The sequence below is a fragment of the Rattus rattus genome, chromosome 2, assembly GCF_011064425.1.
Source record: "Rattus rattus isolate New Zealand chromosome 2, Rrattus_CSIRO_v1, whole genome shotgun sequence".
NCBI classification, from domain to species: domain Eukaryota; kingdom Metazoa; phylum Chordata; class Mammalia; order Rodentia; family Muridae; genus Rattus; species Rattus rattus.
Genome location: NC_046155.1, coordinates 57,545,332 through 57,563,737, shown reverse-complemented (window position 1 = coordinate 57,563,737; position 18,406 = coordinate 57,545,332). Strand labels below are relative to the sequence as shown.

General features: G+C 44.4%; 1 protein-coding gene across 1 annotated transcript in view; it reads left to right on the top strand.

Annotated features, from left to right (window-relative positions):
* Positions 1-17,780, top strand: part of Ccdc172 (coiled-coil domain containing 172) — a 63,885-nt gene extending 46,105 nt beyond the window's left edge. The window contains exons 8-9 of the mRNA XM_032895559.1: positions 17,549-17,609; positions 17,699-17,780. Coding sequence (XP_032751450.1) covers positions 17,549-17,609; positions 17,699-17,739 — 102 coding nt within the window. The 3' untranslated portion in view covers positions 17,740-17,780. The remainder of the gene's footprint in view (positions 1-17,548; positions 17,610-17,698) is intronic.
* Positions 17,781-18,406: the final 626 nt, after the last annotated feature.

The following is an 18,406-nucleotide window of genomic DNA, read 5'->3' as shown; positions in this document are numbered from 1 at the left end:
AGGATGTGAACTAAAAATGGAAAATATTTAGCTTCATTTTCCTGGATCAGGGAGTAAGTCTGGGAGGTTTGTGCCCTTTTATTTTAATACAACAGGTTTCATTTTATTTTATTTTTAATGTAAGAATGGAGCAGAGTTATCTCTGAAAATGCTTGAGGTAGGAGTGCATAGTTAGCTGACTTTGTGCTTTGGATATTATATTTTAATGTTAAATGGTTTGTTTAGTTTTGGCTCCATCTGAGAGTCAAATAATCATACTGGGGATTCAGCTCCATTTTCTTATTTAATTCACTAAGGATAAGAAATAAATAATACTGACACAACACTGACTAATAATCCATGAAGGATATTTTATTAGATCCCCTCCCCCATGCAGGAGAAGCAAGATTTACTACTGTTTGTTGGTGGAGACTCAAGTTTATTTAACATGAGGATGACCTGCACGGGATAGCACGTGTTTGAGAGCACTCGTCTCTGCCTGGAGGAGGAAGGAGTGCACAGCAAGGACAGGCTGGCCTCATGGTGGAGTCGCTCCCAGCTGCTGCTGTGGAATGTACCAAGCTGTCTGAGTCGAGTGCTTATTTAAACAACTGCTTCAGATACACAGCAAATTTATCTTTAAAAAGCCTTTATAAAGTCAACAGCACCAGAATTCAGATGTTGGGGAAATAAAGAGCAAATGAAATGTGAAGTTAATAGCAATGGCTGACATAGCAAGGAGCTGTCCCAAGGCCTGGGAAGCAGAAGTGCTTTTGCCTTTCTCTACAGCCAGAATGCCACACTTCTCATAATTCTAAGTTCATTATTGCCATACTTGTAATAAATTGTCATCCTAATTAGTTGGTAAATAAAATCGTGTTAAAATAAAACCCTCTTAATCTCCATATAATAGATGCAAATACAACACTAATGAATATTTCTGGATCCAGCTCTGTGATTACTAAAGCCACCATTACACTGTTACTGTTGGAAGTTTCTGTGGGTGTGGGTGAGAGGTCCCTACAGTGCAAATTAGCGGGGTGGGGTACAGGGCCCGTGTTAGAGAAATTCTAAATCCAGTGCCAGTCAACGTTTGTAGAACACGGAGATTGTATTCCTAAGAACATCTCTAGCCAGTGGTGTCAGAGCGTGCATGCATTTGAGCGCCTGGGTGCATAGCAAGTGTGCACTGCAGGCTGTGCAGACAGGGCTGAGGTTTGAGTCTATGGTCTGATTGGTGTTGGTCACAAAGAGCTATAATCAGCTCTTTATTTACACGTCAATTGCTCTGACTCCAATAATAACATACCTCAAAGAGTATTGATTTTAAAATTTTGCTTGGAATTAAAAAAATCTACAAAACAGTTATTGTCGGAGGAATTTGAAAATTGTATAAATCAGCCTCTGATTCTAGAAATCACGGAATTAATCACGATCAGCAAATGGGAGTTTCAGCTCACTGAGAGTGTCTTCTTACGGTCCTAGATAAGAAAGGGCCCTCAGTTCAGAACAGGCTGGAATGCTTTGGAACTGACCTGAGACTCTTGAAAACAATAGCTCTCCGTCCTTGTTAGAATTTTACAGACCTGTGTGTTTTAGCATTACCCTGTGGTCACTGATAAAGGATGTCAGTAAGAGAGGTCCTCATTCTTGATAGACCGCTAAGGCAGGAGTACAGACGAACATGCGTTCCAGAAGGGAAGCATACAAAGGATCAGCTGACTTAACTGACCACGTACCCACTCCAGCTTCCCCATCTCTGTCTGTCTGTCCGTCCTGCACTGGCTGCCCATCCTGGCTCCAGGCTTCTCCTCTACTCTTTGCGAACTCTTCTTCAGCTTCATGGGCTTACTCTGTGTTCTCCAAATCGGTGCAACTTCTTCTGACCTTGGGGACATCTCATGAGCTCTTCTGTGCTTGGAGTGCTTCCCCCAACCCATCCCTGTTTGGTACCTGCTTCTGTCAATCAAGTGTCAGATGAAGTACCACTCCTCAGGGACGGCTTCCTTCAGACAGTCTTACACTGCTGTATCCCTGCTATGGCTGATGAGGAAACACCTGCTTAAATGGCTGTGTTCAGTGCTTGGAAGATGGTGGACCGTGGAGGGTGAAGCCTTTGTGGAGAAAGTAGGCCTGTGGAAATGATTGTGAAGTTTAAACTTTGATTCCGTCTCTCTTCTCCCTCCTTCTGCCCCGATATTTAGCCGCACCTCAGACCCAGAGTGACAAACCCATCCATGAACTGCAGAAACTACACACTAAAATAAAGGGCCTCCCTCCCTTAGTGGCCTCCCAAGCTATCACAACACCTCCACTTAACTCCTATCCTCTGTCCAATCTTGTGTCTTTTCTCACTTTTCTCTTCTGTTATCTTCACTAAACCCTAAGGCTTATGAGGGCCACTGTCTTGGCCTCCATTTTCCAGTATGTGTCAAAATATGACTTGAAATGTGATTCTTTATTTCATCTATATATATATTAATATAAGTTGATTCTCTAGTTAAGCTGAGTTCACTCATTGATGATTTGTTGTTTGAATCACCCTATCTTCTTATTTCTCATTCATTCTGAACCCTATCCTTGCTGATTCCAGAACTTCTTTGTGTAGAACAGTCTATAAGATGGACTAGAAGGAAATAATGATCCCACATCCCATCACAGAGAGAGTTTGTAAGCCTCTCTCTCCGTGGTCACTCACAGCTCCCCATTACCAAGCTGTTGATTGACAGGTAATGGTTACAATGCCTGCTTTCCACCGACTGCTAGACTAGACTGCAAACATCGTACGCTACTTGCGAGCTTTGACTGTGCACTTGAGTGCCTTAAAAGCATTGTTCTCTGTGGTAATAGGAAATTTCAAAATGTATTTGCTTCTGTGGGCTGGTTCAGTCTTTCTGATCTGCAATACAGTTTTAACAATTGTGTTTTTAAGTTAGCACCAAATTTAGAAAAATATATGAGTGCCACCTGCTGGATTTCCCTAATACCACACTGAGCAGGATGGTTCAGCAAAGTTGGTGGGATTGATTTTGGTGCTCAAGTTTGGACAAGACAAACCATGTAAAAGAGTGGTTCAGGAGGGAATGACGGTTCCTGCCTGTAATCCTGGCTCTCTGGGGTGGGGGCAAGAGAAGCAGGAGCTCAAGGTTAGCCAGGGCCACGTAGTGAAAAGCAAACACAAAACAACCTTTTCTTCCTTCCTCTCCACTACAGTTTTTCCAAATATAAATTTTGTATCTCTGTGTAATTGAGACTTGGTCAACATTACATGATTTTCAGTATGTCTAACACTTTTTAAAATTAGTACAATATACTTTTTCCACCACTGCTAACCTCAAAGGAGCTTAATACATTTTCCTCACTTTTAGCTGACAACATTCTCTTATTTGGTGTTTGTTTGTTTTCAAACATTTATTCACGAATTTTTGACTCACCAAGTACAGTCACTCTCTTCAGGGTCTGTCATGGCCGTGGCAGGTCCCTGTTGAGATGACTGTACATGGACAGTGCTGGCTGCAACAGTGGGCACCCATCATTGAGTTGGGGAGGAAGTGTCCCCCATTGCTCTTGTTGGAGCTCCCCAGTGAGTGGTGGTGCTCTGGAGGTTGTGGGAACCTCAGGAGACAGACGAGGCTGGCAGCTGCCGGTCACCTGAGGTACCTGCCATTCTCACTTATTTTCTGCTACTGTGATAAAGCCCTGGCCAAGGCCAGCAGGGAGGGAAGGGTCCACCTGGCTTACAGCTTACGTTCCATCAGAGAGGGATGCTGCCGAGCCAAGAAGATCCAGGACCCTTGGGAAGCCTACCTGTTGATTCAAATGCTGACCGGTTTTATTTAAGAGACATAGACAGGGTTATATAAGGTCCTTGTGCCTCAGAACGATTTCCTGTCATTTATACTCCCTTGACTAGAAGTCCATCTGGCGACTTACTGTGTATCTACAGCAATCCTCAATGAACTTTTTATTACACAGATTCATAGAACTATTAAATATATCCTAACAGCACTTAATAAGTATTTGTTGAAGTTTTCTGGTAGGTGCTGTATGAATTCCTAAGTGGTATAAGCCATAAAGTTAAAATCAAATAAGATATATTATGTTACAAAATCAGTTCGGGCTCCTGAGTTCAGAGTCAGTGCATTCATCTGCATTCACTTTATCTAATTCAAACTGATCTTGAGGTAGCCCATGAGGCAACCTCAGCCCTGTTCTGACTCCGCCTTTGCTCTCTGGCCTTGGCCTTTAACTCCTCTGAGTTCATTTTCTAGTGATAACAAAAGAGGAAGACTATCTATTCTGTCAGGTTATGTAGATTCCCTGGCACAGTACGTAAGGGCCGCCGCACAGTCCTGACAGTCTGTGATCAGTTGCTAATCATCCTTGCTTGGTTAAGTAGAGCAAAGCGAGGGATACCTCGGCGAGGATACAGGCTGTGGTGATTTCTTTAACACCTGTCTCCCTATGGAGTTTGGCTGGCCTTGAACTCGGAGATCTGCCTACCCCTGCATCCTGAGTGCTGGGATCAAAGCTGTGCACCTCCACACCCAGCCCGGGACTGATGAAACAAACTCACGGATTGCTATTTCTTACCTTGAGTCACCAGGATTTAAGGTGTGTGTTTGTATCTCAGAGCCATGACCCATGTGACTGAGGGAGGTTAAAGCTGTGAACACATTCCTCATGCAGATTAACTGGTGTCATTCCCCAAGCCTGAAACAACAGAACTGACTGACACAAGCCTGGGCACCGACTCATATAAATCTTACTTGTTTTATACTCTGAGATGTAGAATCTGGGCACAGGGGTTTTGAACACAAATGAATGACTCTTCTAAGTGTCAGTTGAAAGGTGGGTAGATAAAATTAAAATGTACCTCCACTCCTCCCCAGAGATTCCACTAGCCTGAGGGTAAAGTATTTTCAAGACCTAAGGAGTGAGGCAGGACTGTCTGAGGCCATCCTGTACAAACTGTAGACAGACAGATTACTCTTAAACATGCTCAGGGGAGAAGAAGATGCTTGGCCGTGGCAGCTGACTGAGGTAGCTGACTCAGCAAACTGGAAGAGGAACCCTCACCAGCGACAGGCTGAGGACACGGTTAGGAAAGGCTGAAGGCCAGGTGCTCAGTGAGCACCCAGACATGGACCTGCTCAGGCAGGGCACAGACAAGGAAGACAGTGGGCGTTGCTGGCCAAGTAGCCTACTTGAAAATCTTAAATCCTAGGTTCAGTGAGAGACCCCATTTCAAGGACATGTGGCAGAGAACTGGAGAGGACACCGGACATCCTCCTCTGGCCTCCACACAACATGGGTGCAGTCACCTGCACCCTCCTCCTTCCTCCCACAAAGACGAGCACTGAAATCCTGAGATCCCGCCCTCCATCTTAGAAATAGATTCCTACAACACAGGGAGATGAGCTTAGTTTAGTTTGTTTGTTTAATTGTATTTATGGTGTGATTTACATTCTAAGGTAAGGAGAGGTCAAAGGACACCTTTCAGGATTGGGTCTGTGCCTCCACCATAGGTGGCAGGGACCAAACCCAGGTCCTCAGGCTGCAAGGCAAGCACCTTTCCCAACAGCTGCCCGGCTGACTCTCCCTCTGCTTGTTGGAGAAGGTAGTGCTGAGGATCGGTGCCCTGGAGGAGACAGGTCGAGGGCAGTGTATCAGTGGCATCACTCCTTTAGAACTTGTTTAAAGGCATTAAAGATGTCTGGGGTGACTGTGATATCTGCAAGACGGAGAACCACTCACTGCTCCAAGCAAAAGACATCGATACTCTTCTCCAGTGACAGTTACCAGCCCCAAAGAAAAGGCCCACCAGGAAATTCTAGTACAACAGTGCAGCCAAAAGAAAGTGTACCCCCAGGTCAGAGTCATCCACATCCCCAGAGTAAAACAGTGAGGATTTTTCAGCCTCCCTTTAAAATAAGGAGTCGGTGTTTACAGGCTAGGCCCTCTAAACAAGACCAGCTGAGAGGAGGCTGGCTACTTGTAGGACGACGGAATAAGACATTTGCTGCTGAATACCACAGTAGAGCTGACCCTGGTAACAGAGGGTCCAGGTAAGCCGTCCTCAGGGGCATGAGAGCAAGAGAGCTGGCCCCACCGTTTGTCTGCCCCTTGGACAGTGTTGTGGGCAAGGGAAAGAAGCCCAGTCTCCTCACTTCTTGCCACCTATGGCAGGCAGGAGAGCTGGCCCTGGCCCGTGTGTAATCATACATGCAGACAAAACACTCACCTGCATAAACACATGTAAATAACTTAAAACATCTTAAAATTTATTTTCACAAGGGGCTGGTGCAGTTATCATTCACCTGTAAGAATGAAGCATGACGTTTTGAGTTCTTACCCATGAGGCATCCCAGAGCCGCCGCAGGCCACACTCAGCCTCCATAGCCACCAAGAGTGTTGCTTATAAGAGAAAGGTTGCTAGAAAAACGAGACTGTCGACAGAGAAGCTTATGTGGATGCATTAAGGAGCAGAACAGGGCCTTTGTGCACAGGCCACAGCACAGAGAGCTGAGACCTGATGAGAAGACGGGATGCAATAGATGTGGATCTGACGGTGCAGAGGAGGCTGTGTGGTCCAGTGAGTTGGCAGTATTCTGCCCTAGTGTGAGATATTCAAATACCACACAGATTATGCTAATCTTTGACTATAAATAAAGGACAGGAATTGTTTTCTGGTGCTTGTTGAGAGTGATATGAATTGACTTAAGGATTCTAATAGATTAAAATGGACTGGATGATGAACGCCTGTAGTTGCCTTACCGAGTACTCCCCCATTCAGCTCTGAATAAACTCCAGAGCCTTCCCTGAAGTGGACAAAGCATTCACTTACAGCACACTGTGGTTCCGAGGCCGTTTGCAGGATGAGGAAGCTGTCCTCACCAGTTTCCCGTCACTATGACAAATACCCAGGAAATCCAGATCTGCAGGTAGGAGATTTTAATCCGGGACTGCATCAGACCTGATGTGTAGCTTCTGCTAGGCAGGTTGTCAGGGAGAAGCCTTAGCAAAATCATTCTCCTCAGGGCTTTCTGTGAGAAAAAAAAAAAAAAAAGATGACAAAACAAAGTAGGCAGGGGCTGGGCCTGCATCCCCTTCAGAGCACATGTCCTGGAAGACATCTGACTAGGCCCTACACCTACACTGTAAAAGTTCTCCTGGGTTTCAGTAGGATCACTCCGGAAAAGCAAGAAAATAATAACTAAGAGCCCATGGTATGTAACTTCCTATGGAAATAACCGGAATGCTTCAGACTTTAAGTACACAGGAAAACACGTTATTTTGTAAGCAAATCAAGAAACTAAACTAAAAAACGTTAAGAAAAACCCAGCACTAGTAACCCTAGTGTCTGAAGGAGTTGAGCTTGGAAATATACAGGCAAAAAAGGGAGAAATTGGGAGAAAAAAAAAAAAAAACAAACCAGAACCTCTCAGGCTGCCTTTGAGGTAGAAAGCCACAGAGAGACTGTGCTCTCTCTGTCTAAATCTCCAGGAGGAGAGACTAACATTTACAAAGGGAAAGTGTCCGCAGGACTCAATAGGGCAGCTTCACAGCAGCTGTGAGACCAGGCACAAGCTCAAGCCAGACCAAACCCAGATGTGGAAAGAGAGAGAAAGAGAGAGAGAGAGAGAGAGAGAGAGAGAGAGAGAGAGAGAGAGAGAGAGAGAGAGAGAGAGAGAGAGAGAGAGAGAGAGACAGAGAGACAGAGAGAGAGAGAGAGAGAGAGAGAGAGAGAGAGAGAGAGCGCCACCTCTGTACATGTGGCTATGGGGAATTTTCTTTAAAGAATTAAGAATGTTGCCCCTGGTAGGTTGAGTCCAGGCTGGTGGAGGCCATGTATTGAAAAATGCTGAGCCACACACGGGCCTGGTGGTGACTTAAGAAGAGAAAGAGCAGGGGTTGGGGATTTAGCTCAGTGGAAGGGGGCTTGCCTAGGAAGCGCAAGGCCCTGGGTTCGGTCCCCACCACCAAAAAAAAAAAAACAAAAAAAAAAAAAAAAAAAAAAAAAGAGAGCGAGAAAGAGGACACAAAGCTGAGTAAGCAAGACAGGGCGGGTTGTGGGAGAGGTGAATTTGAGTAAAACACATTGTATAAAACTCTCAAGTAATAGAAAATTAACTGCAAAAAGACAAGAACAACACCCCGATAATTCAGTTAGGATACAAGGTACTTTATGTGACATTTTCAATTGTGTAAATCATTGTGCACATCCTCTCATTATCCCCCCCAAGATCTCTTTCTGTCCCCCCAAGATTCTCTGTTTCTCTCTGTCTCTGTCTGTCTCTGTCTGTGTCTCTCTGTCTCTGTCTCTGTCTCTCTCTCTCACACACGCACACACACACACAGAGGTATATACACTTTAGACATTTTAAAAATCCAGATTCCCCATGAGATTTGCCCTTCTGAGGCCTGTTTCTCACCTTACATGATCTCTGGTTCCACTTTCAAGCCAATAACAATTTTATTTTACTTTTTAGGGATGGGGGGGGGCTCATGTAAACCAGGTTGCTCCAAAGTTACATGTAGCTGAGAGTTACCTCTAACTCTTCAACCTGCACCTCATTTAGACTGAATAAAACTCCACTGTGCACTTGTGCAATGTCTTTATCCATTCCCCAGACAATGAACCTTCTCCCTGTCTTGGCCATTGTGAACAAGCATATTGAATGAGTATCTCTGGGGAAAAGCCAGCCTAGCAGTGAGCGCTTGACAGTTGTTGAACAACTGAGGAAACTGCTTTCGTTAAAACTCTAGGTGAGAGCACGTGCAAGTAAAGTAGGAAGTGACCTTCAAGGCAAGGTGAAGGTCGACAGGTAAGAACACATCAGGAGGGATTTCTCCCTGAAATGCCTGGTTCCCAAGGGTTGCTGGCTCTCAGCTCTTGATTCCTTGATTCTCAGCTCTGCCACCTTCCAGCCAGGTCATGTGGAGCATCTGAGACTCAAAAGCTGGTTCTGCCCTCTTAACAGAACATTCGAGAGCATGGGAATGCACATGCATGATCAGATGACCAAGCCTGGAAGACGGTCCACTCAATGTTTTACCCTGTGGCAGAGGCTTACATGGCAGATGCCACCAGAGCTCACCGCCTCTTGTCCAGCAGAGTATTGGCATCAAGGCAGTAGAGCATGGTGAGTACAAGGCTGCTGGCACCTGCTACACCCTGACTTGATGAGGGGTGTGTTGCTCCCAAGGACAGGTAGTTAAAGACTTTTCTGCTCCTCTTCATGAGAGACAGAATCACGTTTTAGTATTAATTACTTTAAAGTTATTAAGTCAGCTTCACAAGAACAGTTAGGTCTAAGTGTTTTCTTAACAACAAAAATAAGAAAGAAGTGGCTGTCCAGGGCAGGGAGCCAGTAGAAGCCAGTTCTCAGAAGCTAGAGGCACAAGGAAAGGGAAGCTCGTTCTCTACTAAAGGACTACAGCTGTGCTACGGGCACCAACGTGTAATCATCCATGCAGCAGACCCATGTTCTGAATGTCAACTCTAGACACAGTGACAGTCCCCTGATTCTAATACAACAAGGCACCCAACAGGTGCACACAAAGTTGGGAAAATATCTGTAGTAAGTGAACTACAACATTAATATAGAGAATGTAAAATATTAATAAAAAGGAGATGATACAAAGTGGTCAGGGGATATTAATAATTAAGAGAAAAGACACAAGAGCTAATATTCATATGAAAAGATGCTCAAACTCATTTATAATTTAAAAATGCAAGTAAAACCAAGTATATTTTTTTTCAAAAAATTGGCAAAAATTTAAGTAAAAACATCGTGCCAGAAATGGGTATGCCCTATCTACCAACATTTACAATTTATACTTTATACCCTAACAGGCCCTACTAGGTGCCAGCCTGGTGGTTTGAATGTTTGTGTGCAAGAACGTAACAGCGTTTGCCATTTTAAGTAACTGGAATGGCCACATTTTAGCACCAATGGCACAGTGTGCAACCATTTACAGTTGGGGAATGTCTGTTATCGGTTTCATGAGACGCCCATGGTGTATTCTGAGAAAACAACTTAGAAGCTCTGTTGGCATTGTGAATTACAGTGGCACCTTAAAACCTTGGATGCACAGCTGTCACATGGGCACGTGTGCTATGTGCGTGCACAGATGGTAGTGTTTTGCCAGTTTGTTGTTAGTGAGTGGCAGATTGTCACGGATTTAGTGACTTAAAGGAGCACAGGTAGTCATATTTCAGTTCTGGAAGTCAGAAGGAATGAAGCCATGTGCAGCAGCTTGTACCTGTAACCCTAGTATGAGGCTTCTGTGCACACACGGGCTACATGAGAGAGACCCCACATTAACAAAAGGGATAGATCTCAATCTGGCATAGAGGTACGCATCTCCACCCCCACACTCAGGAGGCAGAGGTAAGTGCATCCCAGTGAGTTCAAGGCCAACCAGAGCTACACAGTGAGACACACTGTCTCAAAAAAGAAAGGAAAGAAACGAGTCACATGTGATGTGTGTTCAATATGACAAGTCTGTGTTTCCTCTGAAGTTTTAGGTGAGAATCAATTCCCTTACCTACCGGCCTCTCGATGCCCTTCACATTTCTCAACTCTTGACCTTGTTTCTCCGTCCTCCAAGCTTTCGGTGTCAGTCTGAACCCTCGGTGTCAGGCAGAATCTGCCTGTATTTCCCTCTCCTGAGCAGGCACAGAGGACTCTGACTCCTAAACGCACAGTACAGTGTGGACGTAAGATAACAGCTCCAGACTGGTCAAGGGAGACATCTTCCTCTCGAGGAACAAATAATAATAGACCCAATAGGGCCATGCCTTAGCAGGTCTGGACATGCATAGCAGAAAGAGAAAAGCCCTAGGTCCCATTGTATACAAACGTAGACTCTAAATGGAAAAAAAAAAAGAAACCTGGATGTGAGAGAGACCCGAAACCATTAAACTACTAGAAGAAAGACATCACTGTAGACAGCTGTTTTTTAGTACCCTGAAGTCACAGACAACAAGAGCAGACAAAGGGATTATTAAAATAAAGAGTGAAAAACCAGAATAATGGGAGAAAACATTTGCAAACTATTCATCGAACAAGGGGTTTATATCCAGAATATATAAGCATCTATCAGTATTCAACAGCAAAATGATAATCCTCCAGAGACCAGGCTAATGATCTAGATAGACTTTGCCAAACAGAGATGCACAAGTGACCAACAAGTCTGAGAAGGCACCACATCGCCCAATGAGAAGTGAAGGTACCACATCACCCAGCCAGAATGGCTGTGGGGGGAAGGGGGCAGAAATTGCCAGGTGTCTGGAAAGGTGAATGTGTAGGGAGAGGGAAACTCGTAAGCCTGGAAATAAATTCATATACCACCTCAAAACCAATATGGCGGGTCCTGAACACGCTAAGATTAGGATGTCACAAGGTCAGCATCAGCAGCTCTATGGACTGGGTAGAGACCCACAGGGGATGAAGGCTATTAAGCCATGGAAATCAGCCACACCTACAGAGATAATGTTGCACAGTCTTGCTGGTATCTAGAAACTAGGAAAGTTGATTTCACAGAGGCCTGTAACCGTGCTCAGTAGAAGTTGGGGAGCACGACATCTGGAGAGGTGGCTCCGCACACAGTTTAAAGCACCGTGTTCCTCCAGACACTGGGGTTTGGTTCTCAGTGCCCTTGTCAGGTGGTTCCCAGTGCCCTCTTATCACCAGCTCTGGGGAACCTGATGCCATCTTCTGGCTTCTGTAGGTACCTGCACACACATGTGCTCATATACACACAAACACACCCAAGTACTTCATGAGTAAAAATGAAGAATATAGAGTGGCAAGGGGAGGAAGTCACGGGAGGAGTAAGGTGGCTGTAGTTCTGAGCAGGCGACTTTAGTTCACAGCTTAGATGTTTTATAAAGAACTGAAGGAGGGGAGTTCAAACCAACCCACGAAGGTAAAGGAAGGAGGTAAAATGTCAGTTTTCATGGTGTGAGCATTCTATGCTGTATGCATGCGCCAGATCATCATGTTGTGCCCCAAGTTATTGAAAGTCGATGATAATATTGGAATTATTCCGGGAGCTCTAATGATTTGGCATTAGCTTTGGTTTCCTTACTTAAAATGGAATATTTGGGACCATAAAACACTATAGGACAGAGACTACCTCAGGAGCAGAAAACACGTAGGGCTCCCATTCCCTCCCTGCTACTACATGGAACCTCGTAGAGCCTGAGGGGTCTGAGAACTCCGCCTTTCAGTTCAGCACAGCTATGCCAACAGTTCATCTGTTGATTTTATGGTCACTTCCTCTTACCTTCCTCTCTCTCTCTCTTTCTGTCTTTTTCTGTCTGTCTCTGTCTGTCTGTCTCTGTCTGTCTGTCTCTGTCTCTCTGTCTCTCTGTCTGCCCCCCACACACACACCTCAAGATGGTTTTGCTTCTTTGTATGTTCACTTAGACTTAGGACTGCTGCTGTCTCCCCACCCTCTTTAGCAGCAGGCCTTCCTTACTGTTCACTTTGGGCACATATCCTATGCTCCATCTCTTTTCTTTATATCTTTTCTATTTCTCTTACCCTCATCTCTTCCTTCTTTTACCTCTTAATTATAACATTCCATAGCTTAACAATCTCTAAAGTCTGTAAACAACCATAATCTCAAAACTTTGGCCTCATAGCCTCTTTACTCACCCCACCCCAAACCAAACTACTATTAATCTTTTTCTTTACCCACCACTCCCCACTCCCTGTGCTAATCTTACCAGTTGAAATCCATGTCTACTCCACACCATCCTTGCCTTTGACTCTAACAGCTTTTGAAGTCCAAGGAGCTATTGATCGGCTACCATGCCAATTGCATAGTGGTAATGCCATTCAGTTGTGCTCACTCTCCCACGTAACAACCTAGTGAGGAGGGAACAATATAGAGCCTATACCAGACAGCCAGGGCCCTTGGTATGAGGAATTATTTTCTGAACTACACACCCAACACTACTACACCCAATTCCAACCTGAATATTGGACATACTTGAACTGAAAAAAATTGCAGCTTATTAAAATTAAACCAAGCAAAGAAGTAACATAAGATGCAAAAATCTCAACACAATAGCATGAGAAACATGAACATCCAATACGATGTACTACTTCAAACTAAAGCAATGGCATCTAGCAAGACTGTGTCATCTAAATATGACAGGAATGCTGCCACCATGAAATCTCAGCAGCCTGGCTGCCTGAACAATACCTGTTGACATGCTTGGATGGGGGAAATCCCACAGGGCCTTACCCCTTGATGAAAGCTATGGGGGAATTAATGGGGAGAGAGAGAGAGAGAGAGAGAGAGAGAGAGAGAGAGAGAGAGAGAGAGAGAGAGAGAGGGAGGGAGGGAACAAGCAACACTAGACAGTCTTAGTAGATGATGTGTATATATTCATTCACATATAGGATAATAATAAGGAAAAAGGAGCCCTTGAATCTGAGGAGTTGGGGGCAGGGTGCACAGAAGGAATTAGACGGAGAAGAAGAGGAGAATGATGTACCTATATTTTAATTGAATTAGGCTATGGAAAGTTATGACCACTAAGCCACTCACATAGAAGTTAGTTGAAGGATTCCTTACAGACTGGAAAAAATAAACCCATCCATGGGGCAGGTCAAATAAAAGGATAAACTATGACAGAATAACACTAAGTAAGAGGAGAGAGACAACCCAAACACTAGAAAACCAACAACATGGCAGGAATCATTTTACAATGTTCAATAATAGCTCTTAAATACTAATGGTCTCAATTCTCTAATCAAAAGACACAGACTAATAGATTGGATCAAAAGGCAGGGCCATCTATTTGTGGCCTCTTAAGAAATGAACCCATCACAAAAGACAAATTTATCTTATAGTGAAAGGATGGAAAAGATATTCTAAGCCAGTGGACATAGGAGCACACAGATTCCAGTATAGACTTCACAATGCGATTAGTGAGAAAAGATAAAGATGCAATCATCAAGAGGACATTAATATTCTAAATGTATGCTCCCAACACAGGTACATTCAATTTCATCAAAAAGTACTCCTAAAGATAAACTCACAAGCCTAGCACAGCAGTAGTGGGTGACTGCAATACCCGACTCCCACTGATTGACAGGTCATCCCAACAAAAACCAAACAGAAACTGTCGGAATTAAATGACATCATACATCGGGCAGATTTTTAAATTGAACATTTTTATCATTTTTAAATACAGTATACTTACATTATGGTGCAGCTTTAATTGGTAAATAGTAATGTCCAATGTCCTTGACCAGTGGTCACTATAAGAACGTTCCCCGGTGACTGCATTACCGTTCCATCTTGCCAAAGCTTAGGTCTCTTCTTCAGCGGCTTATTTTGTGCCACACCACAATGTCTTTTTTAAGATTATTTTAAATTATGTGTGGGAGCACACACGAATGCAGGTGCCCACAGAAGCCGGAGGCACCAGATCCCCTTGGATCTGGAGGTGCAGGTGGTTCTGAGAAGCTCAGTGTGGGTGCTGGGAATTGAGCTCAGGTCTTCCCCGAGAGCAGTATATGCTCTTAATTGCTGTGCTGTCTGTCCCTCTAGTCCCCTCCATAGTATCTTGACTACAGGAAAGTTGGATAGTAAGTCTTGATATCAGGCAGTGGGACGCTATCCACTGAACCTCCTTGTCAGGATTGCTTTCACTTTTCTGGATCTTTGCGATTCCTTTTAAAATTTGAAACCGCTCATGTTAGCATCTGAAAGGGGATTTCACTGAGTTCATACGCTAAGTTGGGGACTGCAGATTACAGATATGGTGGCTCTCTCTCTACTTCGCTGCTTTAGGACTAAGTAGCATTTCCGGCTTTTCTATGCAGATCTTACTTGTATATTTTTGTAAGATACATATAAGATACTTTAAAACGTATTTTATGTTCTTTATGCCTTTTAACTTAGTATCTCTTTAAATGTCACTATGCAATTATTCACTGCTAATATAATGTAAATTGTAATACTGTCTGTGCATCTTGCTGCATTCACATCTTAGTTCTACTAAGTTCTAAGAGTCTATCGGATTTTTCACAAACGAGCATCTGTAGATATATTTTCAATTTAGATGCCTCTTTTCCTGTTTGTCTTATTGCACACTGTGTAGTACAAATAATGGGCAAATGTGAGCTCAGACATCCCCGCCCTGTTTCTGTCCTATTGGAAAAGAATTTAATGTTTTGTTATTAAGTGTAATGTTGGATGTAGCTTGCTCTGCGGTGCCCTTTATCAAACTGGGAAAGCTCCAGGCTGTATTCTCCTCCCCCAGTGCTCTGTGTTAGCATTCTCCTGCCTCTGAACGGTGGCCAGTGAGAGCCTAGGTTCTCTCAAGTAGTAACCAGGATCTACCCTGCCTAACTTCCAAGACCAGGATATTCAGAGTCAAGTGAGTGTAGCAGATCAGACACTCATCCACACGATAAACCAGAAACAGAACAAAAGAAAAACCCAATGCCAAAGCCCTCACACTCCACAGCAATTCTAATCCTGAGTTAAGCCCTCCGTGGCTTTGGTATCACTGAGTTTGCTGGGGTAAACACTTTTCAGTTGACCAGAGCAGAGCCACTTGTCTTTCCTGGACAGATTTTCAAGATGGGACAGGTCAGGCAAGCCTGTGGAGTGCCGGGGTCACTGGCAGTGACCAGTGTGATAACTTTGGCTGAATGTCTGATGGAGACTATTGGGTGAGTAGCTCAAATAATCTCCAACTTCACAAGCTGCCCATTATTAACTAAAACAAGCTTTTGTTCTCTCGGGCTCAGCTCAGAAGCTGCCCTGTCCATCAATCTTCAGCTGTGAGTAACTACAAGAATGACTGTTTCATGAACGTCTGTGCCGCTGGCTCAGGGCTAGAGACAGTGGTTATACTTCCCAAATCATTGCATTGTATTCCTGTGAGCCACTGTGGAAATCAGGCAGTGTGCATGACACTCTTTGTTTTATTTTATTTTCTGTAACTCTTGAGGGGGGCTTTGCCTGATCCTTCTCTGCTGATATAGCCTTGCTGTCTAGGACTGATAGCTGAATTCCTTTTGACTACTCCTGTTCCTCCAGCCACAGCCCTGCTGCTTACCATGCTCAGGTGTTCACCCTAAACCTCTCACTGCTGCTTCTCTCTGTGCACAAGTCAAAAAATATACATTTTCCCAGTAGGCCAGAAAGCAGCTTAGAATGTACATGCATTGTAGACATCATGTAGAACTAATGATTTATTTAGTAGGGTAAATTCCAAAGATGGCCCCTGTCTGGTTTGCCGCTGATGTCCTCTGAACCATCCCCTAGTCATCTTGGTGCTCTGACCCTGAGAGAAAGAATCTACTGTTGGCTGATGCCCCTGGGCTAGCACACTGTTTCTGGGTCATGGAAAGCTATCCCTGTGTGGACCCTGAGGTCCACATATAAGGAAGACACTCTTATAGCCAGACCAAATGGATCTTCACATCCAGTCCTGTATGATGTGTTATGAATCCTCATCTTAAGGGCAGAGTAGCAGTAGCACTCTCTGAGGATGCACTCAGTGAGGAGGAGGATGCACTCAGTGAGGAGGAGGAGGATGCACTCAGTGAGGAGGAGGATGCACTCACTGAGGATGAGGATGCATTCACTGAGGATGAGGATGCACTCACTGAGGATGTACTCATTGAGAATGCACTCACTGAGGATGAGGATGAACTCACTGAGGATGAGGATGCACCCACTGAAGATGAGGATGAGGATGCACCCACTGAGGATGAGAATGTACTCACTGAGGATGAGGATGCACTCACTGAGGATGAGGATGAGGATGAGGATGCACTCACTGAGGATGAGGATGAGGATGCACCCACTGAGGATGAGAATGTACTCACTGAGGATGAGGATGCACTCACTGAGGATGAGGATGCACTCACCGAGGATTAATCACTGAGGTTGCACTAGCTGTATCCTTGAACTGCTGATGAAGCTTTAGATGACTACAGCTGAAGCCAGATTCACTTTCCTTCTTTCTGATGTGTGCATCCTGTGTTCTGCTAAAAGGGCAACAGGTTTCTGCTGCTGTAACGGTGAATGACAGTAGCATACGCAAACATACATACACATACATGTTTCATGATTGTGAGGCTTGTTTGTGATTCCACCACATGTTACATTGGCTGAATTCAAGCTGGAAAGTTTTATTGGTGCTGCACCTTGGCTTTTAAGTGCTCCCAGAGGTCGGGATGGGAAAGGTTTGTTCATCAGGGAGTCATTATTGAGCAGATATGGGACCACTGGGAAGTGAAACACAGTGGGAAATTTTGGGGATCATTGGGGATCTGTGGGACCTTCTTTCTGTCTGGTTTTCACTTCTGAACCATGGAGTGCTCTTTCTCTGCCGCACACTCAGTTGACTAAAATGGTCCTTGATGTGAAAGCCTGCTTACTGCTTCCTAATCTCTCATTTCTGCAGTCATTCATACTCATAATTCAGTTTTTCAGATATTAGTGGATGGATAACAACTGGAGGGTGGCTTCATTAATTTTCCATAAATAAAATGGTCATTTCTTTTATCTCTTCTTTTAGGGTTACCCTCCCATCTATCTCACGAGATATTGTTTGTCCTCATGTCTGAAGGAACTGAGAGGTAAGAGAAACACCCTGTGAATTAATCAGCTGTGGTAAATACTGAGTTCTAGAGTGAAGAAGCCATGGAAACTCTTCCCCTCCCTCCAGGGCTGGTGAAGGCTACCCATGTTCAGGCGAACAGCACATAAACATGCCAGGTTTCTGCTGTGTGTGCACGAAGATGGACCAGGAGCTGAGGTTAAACACCCTCTCTGTAGGGAAGACGCAGAAGCTCTGGGTACTTTTCTGGGCAGTGATGTCTCTTCGAGAGAGAGGAGCGGGCTCTAGGCTTGGAGTCTGACTGGTTAGTATTTATGGCTCAGTTATCCCTCCAGCTCCATGAGATTTAAAACCTGGAGTCCTAGGAAGGCGTCTCTCTGAGGGAAAGGAGCCTCTCTCTGGTCTTCAAAAGAAGAAGGGGGAGAGAAAATGAGGGAAAGGGGGAGGGAGAGAATGAAGGAGGAGAGAGAAAGGGATGAGGAGAGGGGAATCGAATCAAGGATAACCAAGACACAGGGAAGGGGAACAGCAGAGGGCAGGGACTCCTCCCCCACTGTGAGGTTCACTCTCTTCACTTCCTGTTAAAGCCCACTTCTGGCCATCTTTCTCTGAGCCCCAACAAGCATAGTAGAGAAATGAATGTTCAATTTTAGGACCATCCTTGATTTTATAGAAACAGAATAGGAACGGAAAGAGATAATTGGAAATGATTAGCTCTTCACATTTCTTAAACAATGCAATATGTTCTTTCTGTCTCCTAAGGGGTAGTTACCTTTGATTATCATTATGCTGGCCATTGTTAAAGAAATAGTTCAT